General features: G+C 39.9%; 2 protein-coding genes across 4 annotated transcripts in view; one reads left to right on the top strand and one right to left on the bottom strand.

The window, feature by feature from the left end:
* The window catches only part of TNNI3K (TNNI3 interacting kinase), a 368,374-nt gene that overhangs the window by 63,935 nt on the left and 279,799 nt on the right, over nt 1–24,640 (bottom strand). The window lies entirely within an intron of this gene.
* On the top strand, nt 260–22,076 carry LRRC53 (leucine rich repeat containing 53). Its single transcript, XM_062193031.1, is given in 7 exon segments — nt 260–274; nt 2,707–2,827; nt 5,593–5,706; nt 7,922–8,737; nt 16,014–16,529; nt 19,749–21,825; nt 21,827–22,076. Coding segments are annotated over 7 exon segments (3,909 nt in total).

Below are 24,640 nucleotides of genomic sequence, written 5' to 3'. Positions count from 1 at the left end.
GGCAGGTTTTCCTCTTTAAAATGAAAGAATAAAAGTGAATACTAAAAGCTATTAACTATCTCAGTGCCTTATAATACCCTGCACATTACGTCCAGAGGAAATAAACTGCTAAAGCTAATTTTGTAATCACCTTCACTTTTGAAAAGACCACCTCAGATTCAAAACTAATATTAAGATAGAAACCTCATGACTTTGCTCTATTTTGGGGCTTAAGGTAGATTTTTACCTTCAAAAACTGCCATTAAAGATATTGTCCATTATGACTCTCTCTATGGTAAATGAGTTTAGTTAAGCAAACGCTAATTATGTTCTTATTATATTTCAAGCTTTGGTATAGATTCAAGGAATAGAGAAATGATTATGGATCCTTGGGAAAAATTCTTGGAATTTCAAAAATGTTGATCTCTTTTGAAGAGATTATGTGCCTCCTTTTGTCAGATCCTAAGGATTATATATCTTTCATTTCTCACTTTATGAAACTTTCACTGCCAGGAGGTGGAGAGCCCAATTTAACATTCAGGTACAGTAACCAACTAATTTAGATTCTTAGTAGAACAATTTCACCCTTAATATCTAGCCCTCCCTTGAGGACAGTGCTTCCAGAAGCTGTTTTCTCACATATTCTTTGCACCTCTAGGTTGGTGGGGGCTGTGGTGGGTGAGTGAGGGCCTGCATCTTTCTTGCTGTCACTCCTACTTCCAAATGATTCTTTCTGTGAATGCCATCGCTTTTCAGCTTATTACACTGGGTCCCTCTCCCTCGTTCTTTGAAGAGTTTAATGACTGCTGATCATCGTGCTCTCCACTATCCACTACTACTCACCACTCTAACTACTCAGTGTGGTTTTTTTTTTAAGCAATCAGGACAGTAGCCTTACCCTCTGGCTTCCTTTGCTTCCTTTTCTCCCATGAGCCTGTCCTTCCTCTTCCTGTGGTCACTTACATTTGGAGTCATTCCTTAGTCCCTGCCACTACTACTTCCTGCCATCCATCCAGGCCACTCTAGGCTCTGTCTTTTTACTTTCTAGTTCACTTCTCTTAGAATCCTGACTCTAAAACTCTGAAGTTCACATTGGTGCTGTCAAGCCCTTTTACAACTTTAAAAATAACTCAAAACCCCACTTTAATATGAATATGTTCAAATATCTATCCATCCATCTCAAAATTTCCATATTTTTTTTTGCTCATCTCATTTTCTCATTTCCCCTTACCAACCTTAGATTTCTTAGCAATCGTTTCACTACTCACTTTCATACAGCTTCAATTCCCTTGGCCTAGCTTGCATTTTATGCATTACTGTAAAAAAAAAAAAATCCCAACTTTGATTAAATCTCTTGTGACTTGTTTCACTTGAAAACCATGACCCTCTCACCCCAAGTGGATCCTCAGCGCTGCCCAGGGAGCCTCTTGCTTGTTCACACTCCAGATGGCCATTTTAAACCTTCTCATTTCTCTTTCAACCTCTAGCTCTCACCAGTGCATCTGTCTACTCACCTGAGCCCAAGCCTATGTAATCTGCCTCCACTTTGTTTCTACAGCTGAACTTGGCCTGATTCTACCTGAAGCTACCTCCTTCACTTCCGTACTCCAGCAACAATTCTCCCTTCCATTTTTTTCTTAGAATTTTTGATATTCTCTTCCTACCGTGTAATCCTCACCAGCATGCAGGCACACTGTACATTCTCCCAGCTAAAAAAACAAAGCTCTTGACTCCTTCAAGCCACTGCTCTACTCTTCTATTCACCTTTGTAGCAAACTGCTCTAAAAAATTGTCTAAATTTGCTGTCTTGAATTTCCCTCCTCCCAAGTGCCTTCCACCCTAATCAAGCTTTCTCCTATACCACTGTGCTGAAACAGCTCTGTCAAGGATACAAAGACCTCCTTATTGCTAAATTCAATGATTAAGACTCAGTGCTTGTCTCACTTGGCACAGCATTAAAAACAAGCAATCATTCCTTTGTGCCTGAAACACTTTTTTTTTTCTATTGGCTGTGAGATTACTATTTTCTCTACTAAGTCTCCTCTTTTGGTTCCACCTCTCTTCCTTATCTTCTTTTTAAAAATATTTATTTATTTATTTGAAAGGCAAAGTTACAGAGAAGCAGATGTAGGGAGAGAGAGAGAGAGACAGAGAGGGAGGGAGAGAGAGAGAGAGAGAGAGAGAGAGAGAGAGAGAAAGGAGAGGACTTCCATCCACTGGTTCACTTCCCAAATGGCCTCAACAGCCAGAGCTGGGCTGTTCTGAAGCCAAGAGTCAGGAGTTTCTTCTGAGTCTTCCACGTGGGTACAGGGGCCCAAGTACTTGGGCCATCTTCAATTGCTTTCTCAGGCCATAACAGAGAGCTGGATGGGAAATGGAGCAGCCGGCACTCGAACCGGCACCCATATAGGATGTTGGCACTGCAGTTGGCGGCTTTATCTACTACACCACAGCTCTGGCCCCTCTTCCTTATCTTTAAATTTTTGACTGCTCCAGGAACCTGTCTTTGAGTTTCTTTACTCTTATATTGAGAGTTAATTTATTGAAGTACTAATTCAACTTCAAGCCTTTGAAAAGCTATTCTGAGATTATGCCTTTAAAAAATAATTCCCAGATTTCTCTCTCTAGAACAGTACTCTCTCCTGAACCCTAAACTCACATGTGCAATTGACTGTATTTATAATGTTTCTTATCTCTTAAGTGACAATTCATGCTTTTTATTTGCAGAGGCCCCAGAACTACAGCATGGTCTTTGGCTTGTCTCTAGGATATTTGCATCGAATCATTCAGGAAATGACACTGATCCTACCTTCAAAATTTATCCAGAATCGGAATGGTCAAGTACCTTGTATTAGATGAACCCTTCTAGTGATAACCACTATAAACTCTGGACAAATAGTAAAAGACGGGGCTATCTGAAGGCACTAGAGAGTGAATAAAAGCAGGGAGATCCCGGAGGAGTGGGAAGGAAGTCACCTAGAAGAAGATTATTGAGAAAGTGTCATCTTTTTTTGAAAATAGCATTTGGCCTGGCCTGAGAGTTGAACCTATCTGCATCTTAGGAAAAAGTTAAAATGCTGATAGTTTGCTTGCTTGAAGAACCAGAAGACAGAATTCAAGCAAACACAGTGTATTAGCTATTTTTCTCTAACAAATCACCGTAAAATTAGTGGTTTAAACAGTGTCTATGATCTTACAGTTTCCATGGGTGAAGCATCCAAGACAGAGGAGCTGGGCCCTTGCTCTGTGTCTCATAGACTGACAGCAACTTGCATTGTGGTACCCTTCTGAGGCTCAGAGCTGCTGAGGGTTGCTGCTGGTTGTACGAATCCTATCTGTTTTCCTGCCATTACTGTCCAGGAGTGACCTCATGTTCTAAAAGATGCCCATAACTGCTTGCCAGGTAACCCCCATAGGCAGTTCACAATATGACTATTTGCTTTTTTCCTGACTTCTTTTCCTGTGAACTGGGGAATGTTCTCTGCACTTAAGGGATCTTCCTGATTAGGTCAGGCCCACCCAGGATAATCTCCCTTTTGTGGTATGAGGAAACATAATCCCAGGAGTAATGCCTCACCATATTCACAAATACTGCTCGTATTCAAGAGGAGTTTGATCATGCATGGCATAGACACCAGGGACAGAAATCTTGGGGCCACCTTAGCATCCTGTTTATCATATATAGCCCTAGACTTTGAGGGGGAGATCCTGGAAGAAGCAGCCTGAGAATCTTTGTGTAAATGCCACCTAAATCTCTGACCTCTGAGCCACACATTCATGGAACAAACTCAAGTAGCTCAGGCAGGGCTAAGAGGACTGAGATTAGATCTGTGGCCCATGCAGGCTCTGTTCTGATGATTTTCTCAGGCTGGTGTTATCCAACTGTTATTCTCTGCTCATGGAGCTCCACTGCACTCTGTAAGGGCCCATCTTAGGAAGCACAACCTCTTAAAGTTTTATCTAGATATGTCAATTAGATATTTTATCTAGATATGTCCTTATGTTTTATCTAGATATGTCAATACCACTAGCTAGGAAGGATTTTGAGAGGAAGCAATGTTTCTTTAGTCTTGTAAATACTACTGTATTCCAATAGATAAGTTATTTGAGCTCAGATTTAACTACATCATTATAATAAAAAAAATCCAGAAACTGTCAGTTTTTCATTCCTAAGTCACATCATCTTTTGCTTAGATCATTACAGTCACCTTCTATTTTTGCTGCTTATGTTCTTTGCCTATTTTTAAGTATGTTCTGAAAAAGTAGCCAAAGTGTTCGTTTAAAAATGTATTTTAAATGAAGTAATGCCTCTCAGACAAATTTCCAATCATTTCCCATCTTATTTGGATGCATTCATCTGTAAGACTTACCACAGCCTGCCACACTAGAATCTACCGTGCTTCCTGTGCACCCCAAACTGGCCACACCAGCCTCCTGTGGGGCCCAGCACACGCCCAGGGATTTTACAGGTGAAACCTCCCCACCTGGACCCAGCAGCGCCTTTACCTTTGCCACCTTTGTTCAAATGTGTTTATGCAGGAGAGTTTTTCCTTGTCCATGATATTCAGAGCACTAAAGCTAATGCTGTTTACTTCTTGCCTTATTTGTTCTATAACACTTATCGCCAGATGAATCATTACATATTTCCATATGTATACTTTTCAATAAATGTGTATCCCATGAGGGCAAGGGTTTGACTTCTACTGCTTTATCCCCAGTGTTGTGAGCGGTGCTTTACCTATAGAAGGCACTCTACAAATACTCATTGAGTGAGTGAGAGAATTACTAATTTTATATTTTCGTGACATTTTACTTTGTTCCCACACTATCATATTGTACTTATTGATCTTTTTGTGAATGTGAAATCCAAATGGTGCTACTATTTTATTGGAGGGTTGCAAAGCATGAAAACAATGATAAAATTTAACATCTATAGATATTTAATAATATTTCTATTTCACACAGGAAAGTGTAGAAATTAAGAGAAAGAATTAATTTTTCTAAGATAGTGTCAGTAAATTACGGCTAAATTCAAACTTAGGTGGAGCTTGTGGTCTGACTCTTCCTTCAGGCTCTCTCTAATTATGGAATCTGAATCTGTAGAGACTAAAAATCCAGTTGTAATTATGTTAGATTCAGAGCCTCAGACTAGCTTCTACATACTAGAAAGAGCACTGCATTGAAAATTGAAAGCCTTGGTTAAATACACCTACTGGCTATCAGACTTTAGATGGTTTATGAACCATTCTGAGCTTCAGTTTCCACAGCTTCAAACTGAGCTGCAGAAGGAAGAGAACCAAAGAAGAAAACATTCGTGGGAAAGTACTATAAACTATAAGACGTTCTACAGGGTAATTTAATTTCTTTAGTAATCTCTATTAATGGGTGTGTCTGAGATATGAGATCTCTGAATTTATAGTCAAAGGCTTTAACATTTCAGTTTGAATGCTATGAGAAATACGGATTCCAGACATTCACCTGTTATCTTGTGAGAACACAAGAGTTCTCATTAAGAAGCAGAAAGCACCGGGATGCCTCCTGAGCTGTGTATGCTGAAGTCTTGAACAATAATTGCAACATTATGATGCACATTGCCATCTCTTTTGCTTTCAGGTGCATGGTTCATTCTTTATGCCATCACGCTGCGGTTGGTGTCAGCTTGTCCTGCGTCTTGTGTGGTATGCACCAAAGATGTAACCCTCTGGCACCAGCTAACCTATATAGTAGGTAATAAAGCTAATAACTCTAAAAAGCAGTGTTCAGTTTACCTGGCAAATTCACTGCCATATCTGTCATTGTTCTGACTGCTCTCTGGGCTCAGTCTGAAACAAGTAACCTTTTAAAAAGTTGGCCTTTTACAGCAACTAAAGAGATGCATAATATTATTTTATTTTTCTATTCCTGGTGGTCTCAACCAAAACTATTTTAAGACCTTCAGAGATAATTGAGATACCTTGCTACTGCGAAAGAATACCACCATTTCATGTAATTATAAACTTACAAAATCACTTTGATTACATTTTTTGTCCACACTTTGTTCAGATTTGAACCTTACCACCAACTGGAAGAAATATAAGTGAATCAGAAATCTAAACTGCAATTGTTCAGCATTAGTAAGATTAAGTGATGTACCAGTGAAACAGATTATTATCAAAGTGCATCTCATTTTGAAAGTCTGGTCTTTTTTTATTGGTGGTAAATGAGCTGTAGAAATGCTAACAAGATACACTGCCTGTATTCATTACATATTGCTTGCTTAAGTCAACAATTTAATAAGACACCTTATTAACAAATTTGAGGAGAATGTGATTTACATTCTGATATCCAAGAAGAGATAAACAAGCTATAAGCTCTGCCACTGGAAATTTTTCAGAAACAAGCTTGAGTTAAGACAGAATGGAAGATGATAATTTCTTCCATTTCTACAACCTCATGACTGAGAATTCGGAGGTAGAGGTTATCATCATCCCTGACAGGAAGACAAAAGGATTCAAGGCTCCTTGGTGTGTAACACTGTTTCCAATCAGTATTGAAAACACACACTAAACCCCTCCTCTCTCCTCCTCTCTAAAACGCATTTTTTTTCTGATCAAAGATAGTTGATGTCAGGAGGAAACAAATATTTCTCATCTACATTGCTGCACCTCTAGACCCTCCTTTTCATTTTCAAAATGCCACATTTGTGAAGTTAGATTTCATAGAGACACAGAAGTAAATGGATGACTTGTGAGTAGAGTTTCTGTCAAGTCCTAGACAAGAAAGAATTGACAGAAATAACAGCCAGCTCATTCAAATTTAACAAATCCCTGAAGGACTGGGGACACCCACGAAAACAAAACTCTTCCACCCCATCAAAAACAATCACAAATGGAACAAAACGCCAAACTGGCCAGAATTATTAGAATTCAAATAATCAATAATAAATAAAAAAGAAATGCCATGATTTAAGCTTGCCTGTGCTGCACCACTGGGAGTGATTTTTCTTAAAGAAGGCGGTCTGAGAATCCTTTGTCATTTCCCTTTTTCTTAAATCTCTTTGTTTCTGAGATGCAGACTGCATGTCCTAAGGGAATTGTCATTTGCTTCCCCCTGCGGTTGACTGTTCTAATATCACCTATAGACCTCCCAGGGACAATGGACTCCTCCATCCTTATGACACTGTCATTTATAGTCAAAACAATTTTAGCATGATAAAGATGTGTTACAATAACCCCTGATTATGATACATCTTTATTGAGTTAAAACGCTTTGATTTCTAATGACAGAGCAGTGATAGCTCCGAGGTGATTATGGTGAAGGGATTTAACAGTTGGACGCCCTGAGTACCACCTGTCATCACATGATGGACTTCATTGGAGGGAACAGATATTAGACAGGAGGCCAAAATGGCCCAGGCTATAATGAGAACCCCACTGACAGATCCTTAGGTTGTCTGCAGAGAATATAGATCCTTACCAAGTTGCCAACTTTTAGCCTCGAGCTGAAAAGCAGAAACCAAGGCTCCTTCTCCCTCCTGCATCCCCCTAGCCACACCTTTTACATCTGAGAGAAAAGAGGACTGACTTCACAGCATAAATACACATTGCTTGTGAGAAACTTCCTCACGGGGAAGCCTGGGCAGCATCTGTGTGGGGCAGTATGCAGGCAGCTGGGCAGCTCCCACCTCAGGGAGAGGAAGCCTGAAATCAGCTTCAACCAAGCTAATCCCCAAGAACAAATTAACTTTGGCATTCCAAGGAAGCAAACATGTCACGGTAACAAAGAAGATACAAATCCCTCATTCTAATAAACAGCCAGCCTCCTCTTAAATTTAGAAGTCATTTTGCTTTTGCAGGCTGTTCTAACCCAGGTGGTAAGATTGCTCAGGGGCAGGTGATCATCTCTGTCCCCTCCATCGCTCTTGCGTGTCCTCTGCTGCAAGTCTGTGCTTTCTTCCCCACAGCAGCCCCTGTGACCTCCAGGGTTCGCATCATCACTGATGGACATCTCTCCTCTATCGAGAGCACAAACCTGTCTCTCTTGTTCAATCTGGCGCTGCTCTCGCTGAGCAGACACTAGATCAAGGACGCTGGGGAAGAGGCCCTGCACGGGCTGACACAGTTGCGCACCTTACTGCTGGGACACACCCAGATCTCCAGCTCTTCGTTCAGCGACCACACCTTCAGCGAGCTCCACAGCCTGCAGGTACTGGTGCTGAGCAACAATGCCGTCCGCACCCTGTGGGGTTCCTGGTTCCGATACACCAGGGGCCTGACCTGGCTCCAGCTGGACGGCAACCAGATCACCAGTCTTGCCGACAGCTCCTTTGCAGGCATACTCATCCGCAGTCTCGGGCATCTGCACTTGTCTAACAATTTTATTTCCTATATTGAGAGAGAGGCTTTCCGACCCCTGCCTCAACTGCAGGAAGTGGACCTTTCCCAAAATAGGTTGGCCCACATGCCTGATGTTTTTAGTCCGCTGAAGCAGTTAATCCTTCTGAGCTTAGATAAGAACCAGTGGAGCGGCACTTGGGATCTCTACCCCCTTGCTCGATTTTTAAGAACCTACATTTCCTCTTCCGCTCTTATGCTCACGAATGCCAGGGACCTAAATTGCAAGGCACCGGCTGCAGCTATGGCCACCACAAGGAGTCTGCTAAGGCTTTCCGAGACCAACTGTGACCCCAAAGCTGCCAACCTCACTCTGGTTCTGAAGGACAGAGGTTCCCTCCTCCCCGGGCAGGATGTGGCCCTGCTGACCGTCCTTGGCTTTGCAGGTATGCCAGGAAGAAGCGTGTCTTCCTCATTTCCTTACCCTCCTCTGTAGGCTTGAAGTATGCTCCGTGATGTCTTTCTCAGGCACCTGGGGAAACTCGCTAGGGCTATGCAAGAGAGAAATTGCCTGTGGATGTGGGAGGATACTAGCTGATTTAGCACAGGTTGTAAGAATTTCCTATCATAGAGACGCTGTCTAACATAGAGGAAAGGGCCCTGGGCCAGAATTTCAAGTGCTCCAGCGCAGAAATAACTAATATTGTGCTCCTGAGTGAACTGACTTGCTATTTAAACTTCAGTTTTTGTTTCTATAGTGTGGGAATAATATCTATAGTTTATCAGTCATCCATTTAGCAAAGAGGTCATTGCATTTATTATGATGCTATGAGAGAGAGAGTAAAAAATTGATGAGATGTACACTCTCCTGCAGGCACTTGTGTTTGTGTGCCATAGCAGTCAGTGGCCTTCGGTGCATGGGGAGATGCCATTACAAAAATTACGTATATCCTAATCTACAGCGCTGGATGAGCATAAAACAGGGGTGAAATTCATGAACTCTGCGCTGAAATTGCCCAGGTCTGAATCCTAGTTTGCTCTTAGAAGCTATATGACTGGCCGGCACCATGGCTCAATAGGCTAATCCTCCGCCTTGTGGCGCCGGCACACCGGGTTCTAGTCCAGGTCAGGGCACTGGATTCTGTCCTGGTTGCCCCTCTCCCAGGCCAGCTCTCTGCTATGGCCTGGGAGTGCAGTGGAGGATGGCCCAAGTGTTTGGGCCCTGCACCCCATGGGAGACCAGGAGAAGCACCTGGCTCCTGGCTTCGGATCAGCGCAGTGTGCCGGCCACAGCGCACCGGCCGCAGCAGCCATTGGAGGGTGAACCAACGGCAAAAGAAAGACCTTTTCTCTGTCTCTCTCTCTCTCACTGTCCACTCTGCCTGTCAAAAAAAAAAAAAAAAAAAAAGAAGCTATATGACAAGAGGCAAATTAATTAACTTCTCTGGGCCTTGGTTTTCTTCCTGTTTGGAACTTTTGAATTCTTCTAGAAATTTTGTTTGTCTAACTTGACCCATAGCTTCCCAAACTAACAAACGAGAGGACAATATCCAGCTCCTTAATTTTTTAATGGCAATTAAGAAGTTTTTTTAACTATGCATAAACTCATTACATCTCACTGGATGAATGATGCATTGATGCTTGGTGCCATTAGTTGAATGAATGAAATTTCTTCGTTTTCTTAAGGCTTACTTTATTATTTATTTGAAAGTCAGAGTGACAGAGAATGAGGGAGAGACAGAAAGAACTTCCATTCTAGTGGTTCACTCACCAAATGATCACAGTGGCCGGCACTAGGCCAGGCCAAAGCCAGGTGCCTAGAACTCCATTTGAGTCTCCTTACATAGATGGCAGGCCCAAGCACTCAGGCCATCTTTTGCCTTCTTCCCATGTCCATCAGCAGGGAGCTGGATTGGAAACAGAACAGCGGGGACTGGAACCCCAGCACCCACAAATGATACCGACATTGCAGGCTGCAACTTAAGCCACTGTGCCACAACACTGACCCCACATGAGATTTCTTGAGTTATCTAGCTCATGTGTGTGGTTTCTCCTATGTTCTCAGTATATGGTGAAATTCGTGCACCTGTGGGTAACCTTGTGATGATGAGATATGGTGTGTGCACACATTGGGTGTATGTAGTGCTCCAAAGCTAGGAGACTGCAGGCGCAGAAATGGCTTGTAGGAATAAATTGATATATTTTGCATATGTGCTAAAATCATTATTCAATAGTAGGCTTCCAGGGAATTGATTCAACATCAGATTCCTAACTCTTGATAGTTACACTTTTAATCAGAATAGATGAAGACCAGCCTCAGGATAATCAAGCTCACGTGGGAGGGAATTCAAATATTCTTAGAAAGATAAATTGTTTTAAAAACCATGTTGCCATGTCAGTAATTATATGTGCTAAGAAATAATTTACCATAAAAGACACAAGTGATGTAGCAGCTGTTTTCCCTTAAATATGCCTCCTAGAATACTTGTTCTAGGGGATAATTAATATGAATTCCAAACAAAAAGACACACACACACATACAAATGTACACATAAGCAATAGGTTGTAGAGTTCAAAGAGGTTTTAGAGAGGCTCGATTAAACAATATGAAACAGGCTTTTTTATTGTAACTACCTCATAGCCTTTCATTTTCCAATGAGTATTAGGAATCTCTACAGACAAGATATAATGAGCAGCATGTTTGAAACTTATTTGACCATAAACCCCTTGTTTCACAGAAGATTTCATTGAATTATGGGTTTAATAGGACTTGGGTTTGTGAAATATTGCAATAGGGTAACTTTCAACATCTTTTACATTTGTTTATAGAAATACATATTCAGAGAGCGAGTGTTGTGGCACAGTGGGCTAAGTTACTGCTTGTAAAGCCAATACCCCATATTAGGGTACCAGTTCCAGTCCGGAGTCCCTGCTGCTAATGCTTTCAATCTAGCTTCCTGCTAATGCACCTGGGAAGGCAGCAGAGGGCGCACTAAGTAGTTAGGCTTCTGCCACTTTTATCGAACACCCTAAAATGGGTTAGAAGCTCCTGGCTTTGTCGTGGCCCAGCCTTGGCCAATTGGAGATTGAACCAGTGGGTGGAAGATCACTCTGTTTCTCTCTTTCCCTTTCTCTCTGTCACCCTGCTTGTCAAATAAATAAATTAATCTTAACCAAAAGAAATATATATTCAGAAATATATTTTGTTAACAGTTCTCAGTGTGGAAATGGATACAAGTTCAGGAAGATTCCAAAGATTTTGTCAAAGTGATAGGAAGCTTTGTATACATGGATTAATTGTAAATATGATCACATACATGTTAAGTTTTATCGTGGGAAATTATCATACTATTATCTTTCATTGAGTAATTATTTAATTAAATGTTTTGAGAAGTAATTCTCATAAAAGATTCTGATTTTTACATCAATTTGCTCATTAAGATTCTACTTTTGAAAAAAATGTGTTGAATTATATATAGCTCTAGATTGTGGGAAAAAGACTTAGGACCACAATTTAGCCCATTATTTCATTTTATTCCACTATACCTAAGTCATCACAATTCAAAGGAATATAAATAATCATACACAGTGAATTTTAAACTAATAAGTGGGTATTTGGCACTAAACACTTGTGTCTTGACACTTCCTATTCTGTGTCCTGTTGGATAAGAAGTTCCCTTAGAGCTGTAATATAATATATTTCTGATGCTTCAATGAGAACTTATTAATTTTACCTTTTTGGACAACTCATAAAGAGTCTTAGAACAATTTTTCAAAATAGAAATCATGCCCATGGCAATGAAAATTCAGACATCTTAATAGAAAATTCAGCCTGACCTCAACTTCATTTGTATCTTTTGCTTTCTGCATTAATGAAAAGTGACCATAACTAGTCAGTAATGAGATACAGATATCTCTCCAGTACTAAAGGGAGGAGAGTTGACTGAGTTCTCACTTTATAGGCACAATTAGAGGAGAAACTTTATCTTGGAATCAATTTATACTTACTGTCATTTCAATGGCTGATGCATGACTTTAAGAAAAAAGTAGACCTTTGTATCCTTTATTATTTGGTTTAGTAAGTGCATCTGCTATGTACAATATTTTCTTAATGTGGGTAGAGTACAGGGGGTGGAGGGAGGTCCTAGAAACCAAGTCTTTGGGGATGGCCCTGTGGCATAGTAGGCTAAGCCTCTGCCTGTGGTGCTAACATCCCAAATAGGCTCTGGTTCATGTCCTGGCTGCTCCTCTTCTGATCAAGCTCTCTGCTTATGGCCTGGGAAAGCAGTGGAGGATGGCCCAAGTGTTTGGGCCCCTGCACCCACATGGGAGACCCAGAGAAGCTCTTGAAACCTGGCTTTGGATTGGTTCAGTTCTGGCCATTGCAGCCATTTGTGGAGTGACCCAATGGATGGAAGACCTTTCTCTCTGTATTTTCCTCTCTCTGTCTGTAACTATACCTCTCCGTAAATAAATAAGTAAAATCTTAAGAAAAGAGGAAACCAAGTCTTTCAGAACCCAACAGGACAATATAAGAGCTAAACAATGGCAGCAGCAGTGATCAAAATCACAAACTACAATAACCGTTCATTGAATTATGCTACATCAAAGCACTGTGTTAAGCATGGTATATATATATTATCTCTTTTTAATCCCTGCATAATATTAATTATCTTCATTTAGGGAGATAAAACTCAGAAAGATTATAAAGCACCTAAGGAAAGTGTAAGTACAGAGCTATGAGTCCTGAATTTTGTAAATATTTATTTATTTTCATGAACTTGGAAGGCAGAGAGAGAAGAGAGTGAGACAGAAATAGGGTTCATACATCTACTGGTTTACTCCCCAAACTAGGAGACTGGAACTCCATCTGGGTCCCCAACATGGGTGACAGGGGCCCAACCATTTGAGCCATGACATGCTGCTTCCCAAGATGCATTAGAAGAAACTTGGATTGGAAGCAGAATAGCTGGGCCTCTGGACACTCTGATGTGAGATGCATGTGTTGCAAGGGAAGCTTAACTGAATCCTGAATTTTATAAGAGATAAGGATTGCTTCTTCAATTTATGATTCTAACATTTTTTAACACTTCACATTAAAATTTTTGTTTGAAATAACCAAGACTCTAGAATTTGACAATAAAAGTGTAATATTCTAAATTTTCTACAGTTTTAAAGAAATATTGTGCTTTTGATAGAAATTAAATTATTTCAATATGTTACAGCATTTTCCAATAGTATATTATTAAATTTAAATTAGTTCATAAGATTGCATGATATGGTAATATATACAATGATTGGAAGATTTTTTTAATCAGAAACTGTTGGGGCTAGTGGCCCTGGCCCGACATGAGATGCAGCAGGCTGAGGCTGTCCCTTATCTAATCCTGTTTCCTGTGCTTATTGTTCTGAAGGCACAAGACTCTTCGTCCCACATTCCTGCAGGCAGGATGTGACTTCTGATGAAGGTTTATGATGTTCTTTGCTCTATCAGCAGAGCTTGTACCCTGATCTTTGCTACCTTGTAAATTTGTTTTGTTCCTGTGCTATGCATGATTGCACGCAATGAATGTTATCTGTAAGGGGCCTGGAGTATATATCCTTGTCTTTCTGTGTGCTCGGAGCTGGAGGTTGAAGAGTTTCCCCAGGGAGATGGCCTCCAGTCCCTCATCGCCGGGCCCCCTACCTTGGCCTGGAACGCGATGAGGCAATAAACGTGGTGATGAATTGACTGAGTGCTGCGTCTCCGTGTGGTTTGTCGGGTAGCCTCCGACAAGAAACCACTATTATCTCTAACAAAACAGAATGAAATAATCATGGCATACAATCTCCCTTCTCTCTCTGTTTTCTTAGACTTATTTAGTTCTTTGAAGGGCAGACTTATAGAGGAAGCAGGAAAAGGGAGAAGGGAGTGGGGAGAGGGAGATATCTTCAATCTATTGGTTCACTCCCCAAATTCCCACAATGTCAGGGGCTGGGTCATGCCACTTCTAGAAGCCTTGACTTCCTTTCAGGTCTCCCATGTGAGTATAGGAGCCCAAGCACTCAAGTTGTCTTCCACTACTTTCCCAGGCACATTAGCAGGGAGGTGGGTCAGAAGTGGAGCAACTGGGACTTTAATCAGTGCTCTTATGGGATGCCAGCATTGCAGATGGCGGCTTAACCTACTGCGCCACAGCACCATCGCACATCTTCCCTTTAAGTTCAAAAATGATCACATTGCACTAACAAGGTTTCCATGGAAAGACCAGGCATGCTGAAATGAATCAAACATCCTAGAACACTGAAATTGTCTCCTTCATTGCCTGCCTTTCTGGAGAAAACTGACTTGTCCAAGGTCACACAGCAGATGCAGTCACATCTGAGCTTTGAACATGGATCTCCCTACTCCTGATAACCAGTTCAGGAATTTGTAAAGTTAGACCACCCAACACTTTCTGTCATCTGAATTCATGAACAGATCTTCTGTTTGTTTAAGAATACTCAATAAGCATTTTTGGAGTGCTTCCTTGTGCCAGGCTTGTAGGCACTGGGGGTGGACTGTGGAGCAGGGGGAGAAGTTCTTTCCCCACATCGCAGAACACTAGCAGAAGAGGGCATGCAGTGGACAAGAGAATGAATGGACATCATCATCGCCATCATCACAGCACTGTTTTAAGTGCTGAGAAGCAAAGGAAGTCAGTGTAATGGAGGAGACACGGGGATACGACTCAGAGACTTTGGTTTGAAAAACTGGGTATTTGAAGATGTGGTTTGTTGAGATGGAAGTGAGGTAGAAACAGGTTAGGGTGCGCACCTAGGTTTGAGACACACTGCCCCCTGCAATTTTATCCAGAGGGTAAGCAATATCCACACATAGAACTGAAGTGACAGTTCCAGGTTGTCTGAAGTTAGATGTTATTTATTTTATTGTGAGAGTTCATAAAGGGAAATGATCTTTGCAAGATGGAAAACACCACAAAGGCATCAAGAAATTTGGAGGTGTTGATTTAGTTTTAAAGGCTAAATAAAACTCTTATAAGCAGAGATAAGAGAATGTACTACAAAAATCATTAAGAGCACATGCAAAGGCTTACATGTTCCTGTTAGGACTAATGAAGAGCTTAAAACATGATGTCTGAGTGTGCAAAACAATGTAAAATAAGGCTAGGAAGGAGGGGCAGGGACAGATTGTATTTAACCTTGAATGCCAAGGAGTTTGGCCTGGTTGCTAATGACAAACCAGTGAGCTGGGGTGGTGGTGAAGCTTCAGGGATGATTAAGATATGTTAATTGCACATAGGATCAAATTTTCTTTAGGGATAAGGAGGTAGGGGTATATGAAAATTTCATGGTATGTATTAATTGTAGTCTTTTTATTGATTATAAGGTTAAGAAATAGGAAATTGGGAACTAAACTGGTTTTCAGAAGGCAGCAAAAATAATATAATTCATCTTGAATGAATTTCAGTCCATGAGAAAGCCTTTTTTCACTACCAAAGATAATCCAGACTGTGTTGTTTTTTATAATTTTTAGTATACACAAAAAAAATTCCAAATTAGAGGGCAGAACAATATCAATTATATAGCCTATTACTAGTCTGATATTTTTCCAAATGGTGATGGACTTCCCGTATCTTCTGACACCCTTTAAGCCATTAACTTTTATATTTGTTTCATATTGGTGATTTATATGTTTCTTTCTATGATGTTATCTTTTAATGGTCTCTTTCTTTGTCACAGGAGCTGTTGGTCTCACTTGCCTAGGTTTAGTTGTATTTAACTGGAAACTCCAACAAGGCAAAGCAAATGAACACACATCAGAAAACCTTTGTTGCAGAACCTTCGATGAATCCCTGTGTGCTCATGAGGCAAGAAATTACCACGCTAAGGGATACTGTAACTGCCACTTAACTCAGGAAAGTGAGATAAAGGTCATGTCCGTTGTGGGGTCCAGAAAGGAAATGCCACTTTTACAGGAAAATAGCCATCAAGCAACATTGGCCTCGGAGTCCACAGCCCTTGACGGATCATTTAGAAACCTGAAAGGGAAGGACCATGGGGCAGACAGCACTTTCTTTTGCCTGGATAGCAGATTGCTGCAGTCAGGATGTTCAGAGCCTCCTGGGACTGTGGCAGCTTTTAATGAAGCAGCCTTACTTACAAGATGTTGTCCAAAGAGAGTTGAAAATCTAAGGAAGTGTGAGACTGGAGAAATCCAAACTGAAACCCTGCCACAGTGCCTAACAAGAGCAATAGGTGAGTTTGTCTTATTTTAGAAAATCCCATCCCACTCTGTTCAATTCTCCCTGAAGGAGGAAACCTTTAATTTCCCCAACAGGAAGTGCTATTAAAATCAGAGCCTCAGTCTATCCATATTCTACACATTTGAAGATGGGGTGTGTGTGTGTGTGTGCGCACAGGCACACATTTGTTTCAGGTAGTGTGAGGTTGAGGCATCCCACTGTCAGGAACTGAGTGTACCTCCTGTCTACTGAGAGTGAAATTTGAGACCCAACATCCAGCAATGTTAAAATTAAAAAAAATCCTTTTAAGTAGCAGTAGTGCTGTTAAGATTTATAGGAAGGTGAGTATCAGCTTTTGTTCCAAAATCCTTTGGGCTCTGATGCCAATTCTGCAGTAAGCAACCTTCCCAGAGTATGACATGTTAGAAGAATGGGCCTTCTAATGCTCGTGATTCATTCCAGGAATGATGTCAAGAAACATACTTTGCTTGCTGTGCTGTCAGGGATGATAACTTCCCAGTTCAGGGAAAGTCAGGACTTAATTCATTGTCTCATGTTGGGAGCCAAGTGAATCTGGCCGTGACATCTACCCAGTGTACATGGACAATGTCAATATTTAGGTGGAGGCAATGAATTAAATGTCTTCGTTTTTCTTCCTGAACAGTAGGGTGATGTTTTCAGGCTCGGCAGTGAAAACTTTTACAGCTGTTCTAAAAAGAGGCTGCTGTCATTTATTTGACTTGGTTTACAACACAGTAGAATTTTCTCCCAGAATACAAAAGACAGAGATGTTGTATCATGAAATTCTTACCATGTGGATCTGGCCCTAGGATGGATTTGGGGAAAATTGAATAAGAAGAGAACACCTGTTATTTCATTCATGGCACAAGCAAGCTGTGAGTTTTCCATTCCATTCCATAGATTCTTAGCAGATCTGGGGGTTGGTTATTTGACTCAAGAGAGGGATGACTGAGGAAAGAGACATATGCCCTAGAAATAAGATCACATTCATTTTATTTTGTAGATAAATAAGCTTTAGCCTTTCAATGGAATCATATTGGGGCTGAGATTGTGTTGCAGTGGGGTAAGTGCTCAGTGCTTATCAGCATCCCTTATCAGAACCCTGGTTTGAATTCCAGCTGCTCTGGTTTCAATTCAGCTCCCTGCTAAGGAGCCTGGGAAAAAATATTGGAGCATAGCCCAAGTACTAGGGACTCTACTACCCATGTGGGAAACAAAGATGGAGTTCCAGGCTCCTGACATCATCCTGGCCCCACCCAGCCATTGCAGACAATTGGGGAGTGAACCAGTATATGGAAGAGATGAATCTCTGTCTCTATCTCTGTCTCTTTGTCACTCTGCCTGTCAAATAAATAGATCCTTAAAGAAATAAAGTCATACCTTTGGCAAATGTTTTATTTTAGCTTTGTCCAGTGCCTTAACTTCTCAGTGGGAAATTCCTATATTGAAGGGAATGTGGTCTCTTAACCATTTAAAACCGAGTTTCTCGTTTCACACTGAGAACATTGGTTTGTCAGATCAATACAATTATTTTAAAAGCACCTGAAATTCTGCTACATGCCAGGCATTGTATTGGAGCTGGAAAGGCAGGAATTGGAGGCAAAAACAGTCAAGGCTACATGTGCTCCACAGTAGAAATTAATAAGGAGACAATGTAGCTGGAAACACAGAAATATAGAGTTTCAGGGTATTGGGGACTTTAGAGATGATTTAGTTCAACAGTTCTTAATATTTATCTTTTAAAATCATTTATTTTATTTGAGAGACAGAGGAGAGGAGAGAGAGAGAAAAAGCCCTTTCATCCACTGGTTCACTCCCTAAATGCCCATAATGGATGAAGCCAAAGCTGGGAGTCATGAACTCATTTCAGGTCTCCCACATGGTGACAAGGAACCAGCTACCTGAGCCAGCACTTCTGTTGCCCAGGGTGTGCATTAGCAAGAATCTAGAATTGAAAACATACCTTGTTCTTGAGCCCAGGCACTTCAATGTGGGATGTGGTTGTCCCAGCTGGTGTCTTAACTGCTAGTCCAAATGCATGCCTCTAAAATTTATCTTAGAATTTAAGAATACTCTGGGAATCTAAAAATGGCTACAAATTCTTTCCATGTAATCATATATACTCAAATACAGTTCCCATTACTCCAATCATAAAAAATCCAGGAAGTAAGTAGCTTTTTCAAGGTTACCCAGAAAGAGGATAGCAGATCTTAGGTTAGAATTAGAGGCTAGTCTGGGGTTTAATCACCTGTTCCTTGATCACACTGAACAGAATACTTCTTTCTTCCTCTAGATAAAGCAATTTCATGAAATAAGAGAAAGTATACTAACAAGATGTCATTTGAAAATTAATATATGTTGTGATTAAGATGATTGGGTTTAAAGTCATTTAGAACCTGGTTCACTTTCTGGCCATATCAATTAACTGATAAGTGACTGGGAGAAAACATTCAATCTCTCTAAATGTGTTTCTTCATCTGTAAAGTTATAAGGTAATACAACTTGTCCAATGTTACAAATATTAAATGAGATGATGAGAGCAAAATATTTAGTATAATGCCTGGATGTTAGTATGTGCTAAATTCACAATTTTATTATTATTATCACCAATATTATTTAAGATATATAAGTAATGTAATGTCATTTGTAAGTCCCAGACAGACATTCCTGCAGTATAAATCAGCCATATTTCAAAAAACTTATTCATTGAATAATTATTTAATGAATATTGAATTAAGCGATGGAAAATAAAATAGGTATGGTCTCTGCTTTCATTGTGGCAGTAGTTCACAAGTATTTCTCTTTTGTTGACTAGATAATTCTTTTCAGTAATGTGCTCATTTCCTCCCTCCCAATATTTTATGTCTAAATTGGACTTGAATGTGGAAAAAATTAGCATGGCTTTTTGAAAATGATTTAGATATTATTCCTGTTTAAAACAAACAATTAATATAAAGATGTACAACTCTGAGTAACATTTTTATTCCTAATTATACAACTTTTATGTCAGCATCTGAACTGTCTGAAATATGGCCATAAACAGTGTCATTGCAAACATACCAAACAATCAAATGTGCTTTGTATATTTGTTTAACTCAAGAATTGACATAATCAGAGGAGTTATTTTTGCACTTTTCATGAGGTTTATAATCATCAGGTTGGGCAATACAACTTAGCCCAGTGCTAAATTTCTGCACTTATTGTTCAGCAGATATCAGCAGTGACACATTTAGAAGATATGCAGCATCCACTTCAGCTTTGGCAAGGGAAAGTCTTGAAAAGCATTTAACAAATGAATCATGGCAGCCTCCAATAGAAAAAGAAGACAATGGCTTACAACCTCACAGGCAGAGACATTTTATTACAAGCTCATCATCCAAGCCTTGTGTACAAAAGATCTTACAAAAACAAAGATCAAAATATGATGATCCTTATGGACTGTTACAACACAGCAGGCCTAGGTACTTTCAATCAAATAGTCCTCTTATCTGTAAATATGTGCCCTGTGATCAATTGCAAGATTATATGAAAGAAAGGAAGATAAATCACAGAGAGCATTCAAAGCCTGAGAAAGAGCAAATCCAAATTAACAATGCAATAGAAAAATTTCTTTTGGGTGAAGACAACAGAGATTTTCCAGGGCTATCAACAAAAATCAAGAAAATGTATTCACCAAAGAGGGTTAGCTTCCACAATCCTGATTTAGTAGAAAAAGACATGTTGCTGGTATCACCAAAAAGATCAAACCATTGGAAACTGCAGGAAAATCATAGTAACCAACTGACAAACTTGGATCTCAAAAAATGTAACAATCCTAGGGAGAGAAACAAAGGAGGAAAATGGTTTATGGATTCAGAGATTCTGAAAATGAAGAGAACTGGTCAATCTGATCTCAAAAGGAAAACTAAAGGACACAATTTAAGGATAAAATTAAATTTACATCCTTTTAAAAAAGTCAGAGTTCATCCAGAAAAATGCCTGCCAGAATTTCAAAAGAAACACAAACATGCATTGCTACCTTCTAAAAAATTACCCAAAACTTCTGAGAAAAAAGCCAAAATCAATCTTACGTCTTCTGCAGATTTTCCTCAAGAGCAAGAGAGGAACAATCATGTTAGACTCCCTTCAAAGTGGGTCCCTCTCAAACACGCCCCAAAGCAGACCTCATACTGCAGAAGAAACACTAAAAGTGCCCCTGTGCTCGGTGCTAACACCAGGTCTTTAGAAGGCAGTTGTCACCCAGCTAGTCACATACCCAACAGAAGTCTGTCAACATTGCCTGAGTCTCCAACCACTGATGCTGTGTGTAGGCACTCAAGTTCTCAGTTCTCAGCTGAGCAAATGGAGGGTGCAACTCAGCTCACATTAGAAGTTCCTGGTGATTTACAAGCTACTTGGGAACATAAAGGGAGTGATGTTTTATCATCCCAGAATTTCAGGAAGACTATTGACCAAGGGGCAACAGAGCTCCCTGAGCACGTGGGGCAGAATAAATCAAACACCAGTGAGTTAAAGCAGTATTCCTTGTCCCCAAGGAATCAACCACAAGTTGCAGGTGTTTACAAGACTGAAACCTACCACGAGGAGTATACATTAGGTGAAAACCAAGTTTTACAACAGGAAAAGCAAAATCCAAGTTATGAGCAACACAGAAATGAAGAAAAGACATTAACAACTAAACCCAAGCTATTACATCAAATTGTGGAATGTTTCAAGATGGATAAGGAAGGAAATGATGTAGGGGAAAAACTTCCTAACACAGAAACTTGTGATTCCTCTCTCATTCCCCTGACACAGCCCAAGAACACCCTACCATTTATGAAGACAAATTCTATTCCGTTCCAAAATAGCATAGAACTTCCCGAGGATATCAGTACTTCTCTAAGTAGTCAAGCCATTTGGCATCTAGCCAACAGTAGTGATAAAGGAACTGACAGCATAAATGCATTGCCCAGAGATGATGGCATTGAAGCACTAGAGACAAAAATAGTAGGGAAAGAAGAGAAAAACATGCTCTATGAAAGCAAGACAAATTCTAGTATGTTAATTCAGACCACAACAATGACCTTAAAAAGCTCCACAAAAGGAATGCTGCAAACTTGGGAAAATGGAAAAAGTGAAAAACATTTATTGAGTAATTCAAGTTCTGACAAGGAGGCCATTGCAGCTAAAGATTTGAGGATGACAAGTTCCTGTGAAACCCAAAATAGAACACCTCATAGTGAAACTGATCTCCACATTAGCAGTAATATGCATAATTTCAACATGCAAAATATTCAACCAGATAAACCGTGCACAGAAAGAAGGTGCAGTGACAGTGGGTGACACATGCAGTGCTGTCCCTCTTACCAGAGTTAAAGGCATACATTTTGAGGCAGAGAATGAGGTGCCTCTAATTCCTAGCAGAATAAATGAAGCTGAAAACTCTGCTCCAAAACCTGTACTGTATCCACCATCTGGTGAAAATGCTAATATGTCACCTTTAGAGGCAGAACAAAGTGAGCAAAATCACTCAAATAATAATTATTTTCTACTTTAGCTTTCTTCAAAAGGACACACAACACCCCTTAGCCTTTGCATGCATTTCAAATGCATTATTTTGGAAGACAAATCTTCAATAATTCCTTTTTATCAATGAAATAAAAGCGTACAGTTGAATACAAGGTAAAAATCAAAGATGCAGCCACAAGATATGTTTGACACAATTAACTAAGTATGCTTCCCTAAGAAATGGAAGAATGGGAAAGAAACATGTTGTCTGGTTCTGGAAAAGCAGCCAAACATTAAAGAAAAAAAACCTCAAACAAATGAAAGATTAGACAAGAAAAAAGTGAGCGGTTTTATACTTCATGTTTATTTTATGGAAATTATAATACAAATCTCAATTAGTGGTATTACACCATTACTTTCTACACAGATGATTCTATATTTATATTTGTGCCTGATTTGTTTTCCTAATTATAGTATGAAAATGAAAATTCAGCTTTGCTAACTATAGTTTAGCTGATGAACATACTGGTATATTTCATCCATTTGTAACTGTTTTGTTGACAATTATCCTAGAGCTTAAGTAGAAGTCTTTAATACCTGTTATTTTTCTAAGAGAAGAAAAAATAAGGATTTTCAAGCTAGTAGGCTGTTTCTGTAAAACCTGCAAAATCCTTTAAATCCACTAGGTGGAGATCTCAGATTCAATCATTTAAAAAGAACAAACAGGGCTTCAAGATCGACACAATGGATTCCGAACAAAAGGAATTTTAATGAGCTTTATTGCCAATTGTTATTAATTTAAGATTCTGAAAACTAAATAACCCATTAGCATGTAGCTTTCAAGGTTTGATCTCTTGAGTTTTAGCATGCAGCTATTGTTTGGTGTGAGTGCTCTTGCACAGGAATTAAAAGTCTTACAAATATTAGGTTTAAAAGAGTGGCATTAGATGTGTCTCATTCAGAGTCACATTAATTTGAAAAATATATGTAAGTGAGGGTGTTGTGGCTTAGCAGTTTAAGCTGCCCTTGAGAAAGCCCCCATTTCATATCCGAATGCCTAGGATCAAGTCTCTCTTCCACTTTCAATCCAGCTTCCTATTAATGAACTGGGTATGCAGCAGATGATGGTCCAATTACTTGAGTCCCGGCCACCCATTGTGAGATATCTATTGGGAGCTCCTGGCTGCTAGTTTCTGCTTGGCCCAGCTCCAGCTGCTGTGGGCATTTGGGGAGTGAACCAGTGGAAGGATGATCTGTCTCTTTCTCTCTGTCTCTCCTTCTCTCTTTCCATCACTCTGCCTTTCAAATAAATAAATAAATATTAAGAAAATAGATATACTCAAACAATTTTATTGTTTGACACTCCAGTAAAGAACACAGTACAGAATATTATATTTCACATTTCCTAGTGGAGGAAAAAAACTTCCTCTTTTTCTATCTTTGTAACTATGTAACATCTGGTATTATTACAAAGATTAAGAGATATTTGAATAATGTAAATATTGCTTGCAAGCCCCACCTGTCTTCCATTTCCCTTCTTATTTAGAATTGCCAACAACTGACATAACTTTATTTTGAAAGTCTCTAACTTTATTACTTCTCTTCTTTCTATTTGCACACCAAGATTCAAGATTGTCTTGCTTTTAACTCCAACTCATTTCCCCTCTGTTTTTGTTTGGCCCCTCTGCTGGAGCTTAACTTCTGTGCCATCTGTCTGCCTTCTCTGACCTCACTTCATTTTGTTAAGTACTTTTAAGGTGAGAAGAGCATCTTATGCCAACTTTTTGCACGGTAAGTTCACTCTATGCTAATTGACAGCTCCCTCAGCTTTGTGGACCAGGTTACTTTTTTCTCAGTATCCTTCTTTGCTTGTCCTTTTCCTATTTTTTAAAAGCACTGTCACCTTACTGCAGAGCCCTTACCTTTGTTCTGTCTCCTCTCACTGCCAACAATATCCCCACCATGTAATGGTATAACAAGGACTCTTGGTCACTAGCTAACTCTTAGCAGCAGCAATGACAGCTCTCCTGGAACCTTACCTCTCTTCGATTTTCAAAAACCAGTCTTTCACCTCTTTATGATGTTTCCTTTGAAATAGTTCTCAGGTTTACCCTTGCTTCTGGATCCCCATGGTAACCATTGTAGTCTATGTTATATTCAACTAAAATACTGTAACAGTAGCCCAGCTGGCTGCTGTGATTTCCTTGTCTTTTGCTTCCATTTCAATCCACTATTTCCTTATCTATATTGGGTGCAAGTCAACTGGGGTGCTTATTAAATATGAATAGTCTTTCAATTCCTGGCTCTGACACTTGTCTCTGGTTTCACACTAATGTAGACTCTGTGAGGTAGCAGTGATGGCTCAAGTACCTGGGTTCCTGCCACTTTCGAAGGAAATTTGAATTAAATTCTGGCTCCTGGATCCAACCCCAGCTCAGCTCCAGTCAATGCAAGCATTTGAGGAGTGAGCCAATGGATGAGAGTTTTCTATCTGTCTCCATCTCTCTGCAGATAAACTTCACTGCTTAGAAGTACACCTTTCACTTGTAGTAATCAATATTTGGCCTTTTAGTAATTTTATTTTTTAATAATAATTCCCCTTAGGCCCTTTAG

The sequence above is a fragment of the Lepus europaeus genome, chromosome 5 (genome assembly GCF_033115175.1).
Source record: "Lepus europaeus isolate LE1 chromosome 5, mLepTim1.pri, whole genome shotgun sequence".
Classification (NCBI taxonomy): Eukaryota; Metazoa; Chordata; class Mammalia; order Lagomorpha; family Leporidae; genus Lepus; species Lepus europaeus.
The sequence above is the reverse complement of the archived record's forward strand: the minus strand, read 5'-3'. Positions and strand labels throughout refer to the sequence as shown.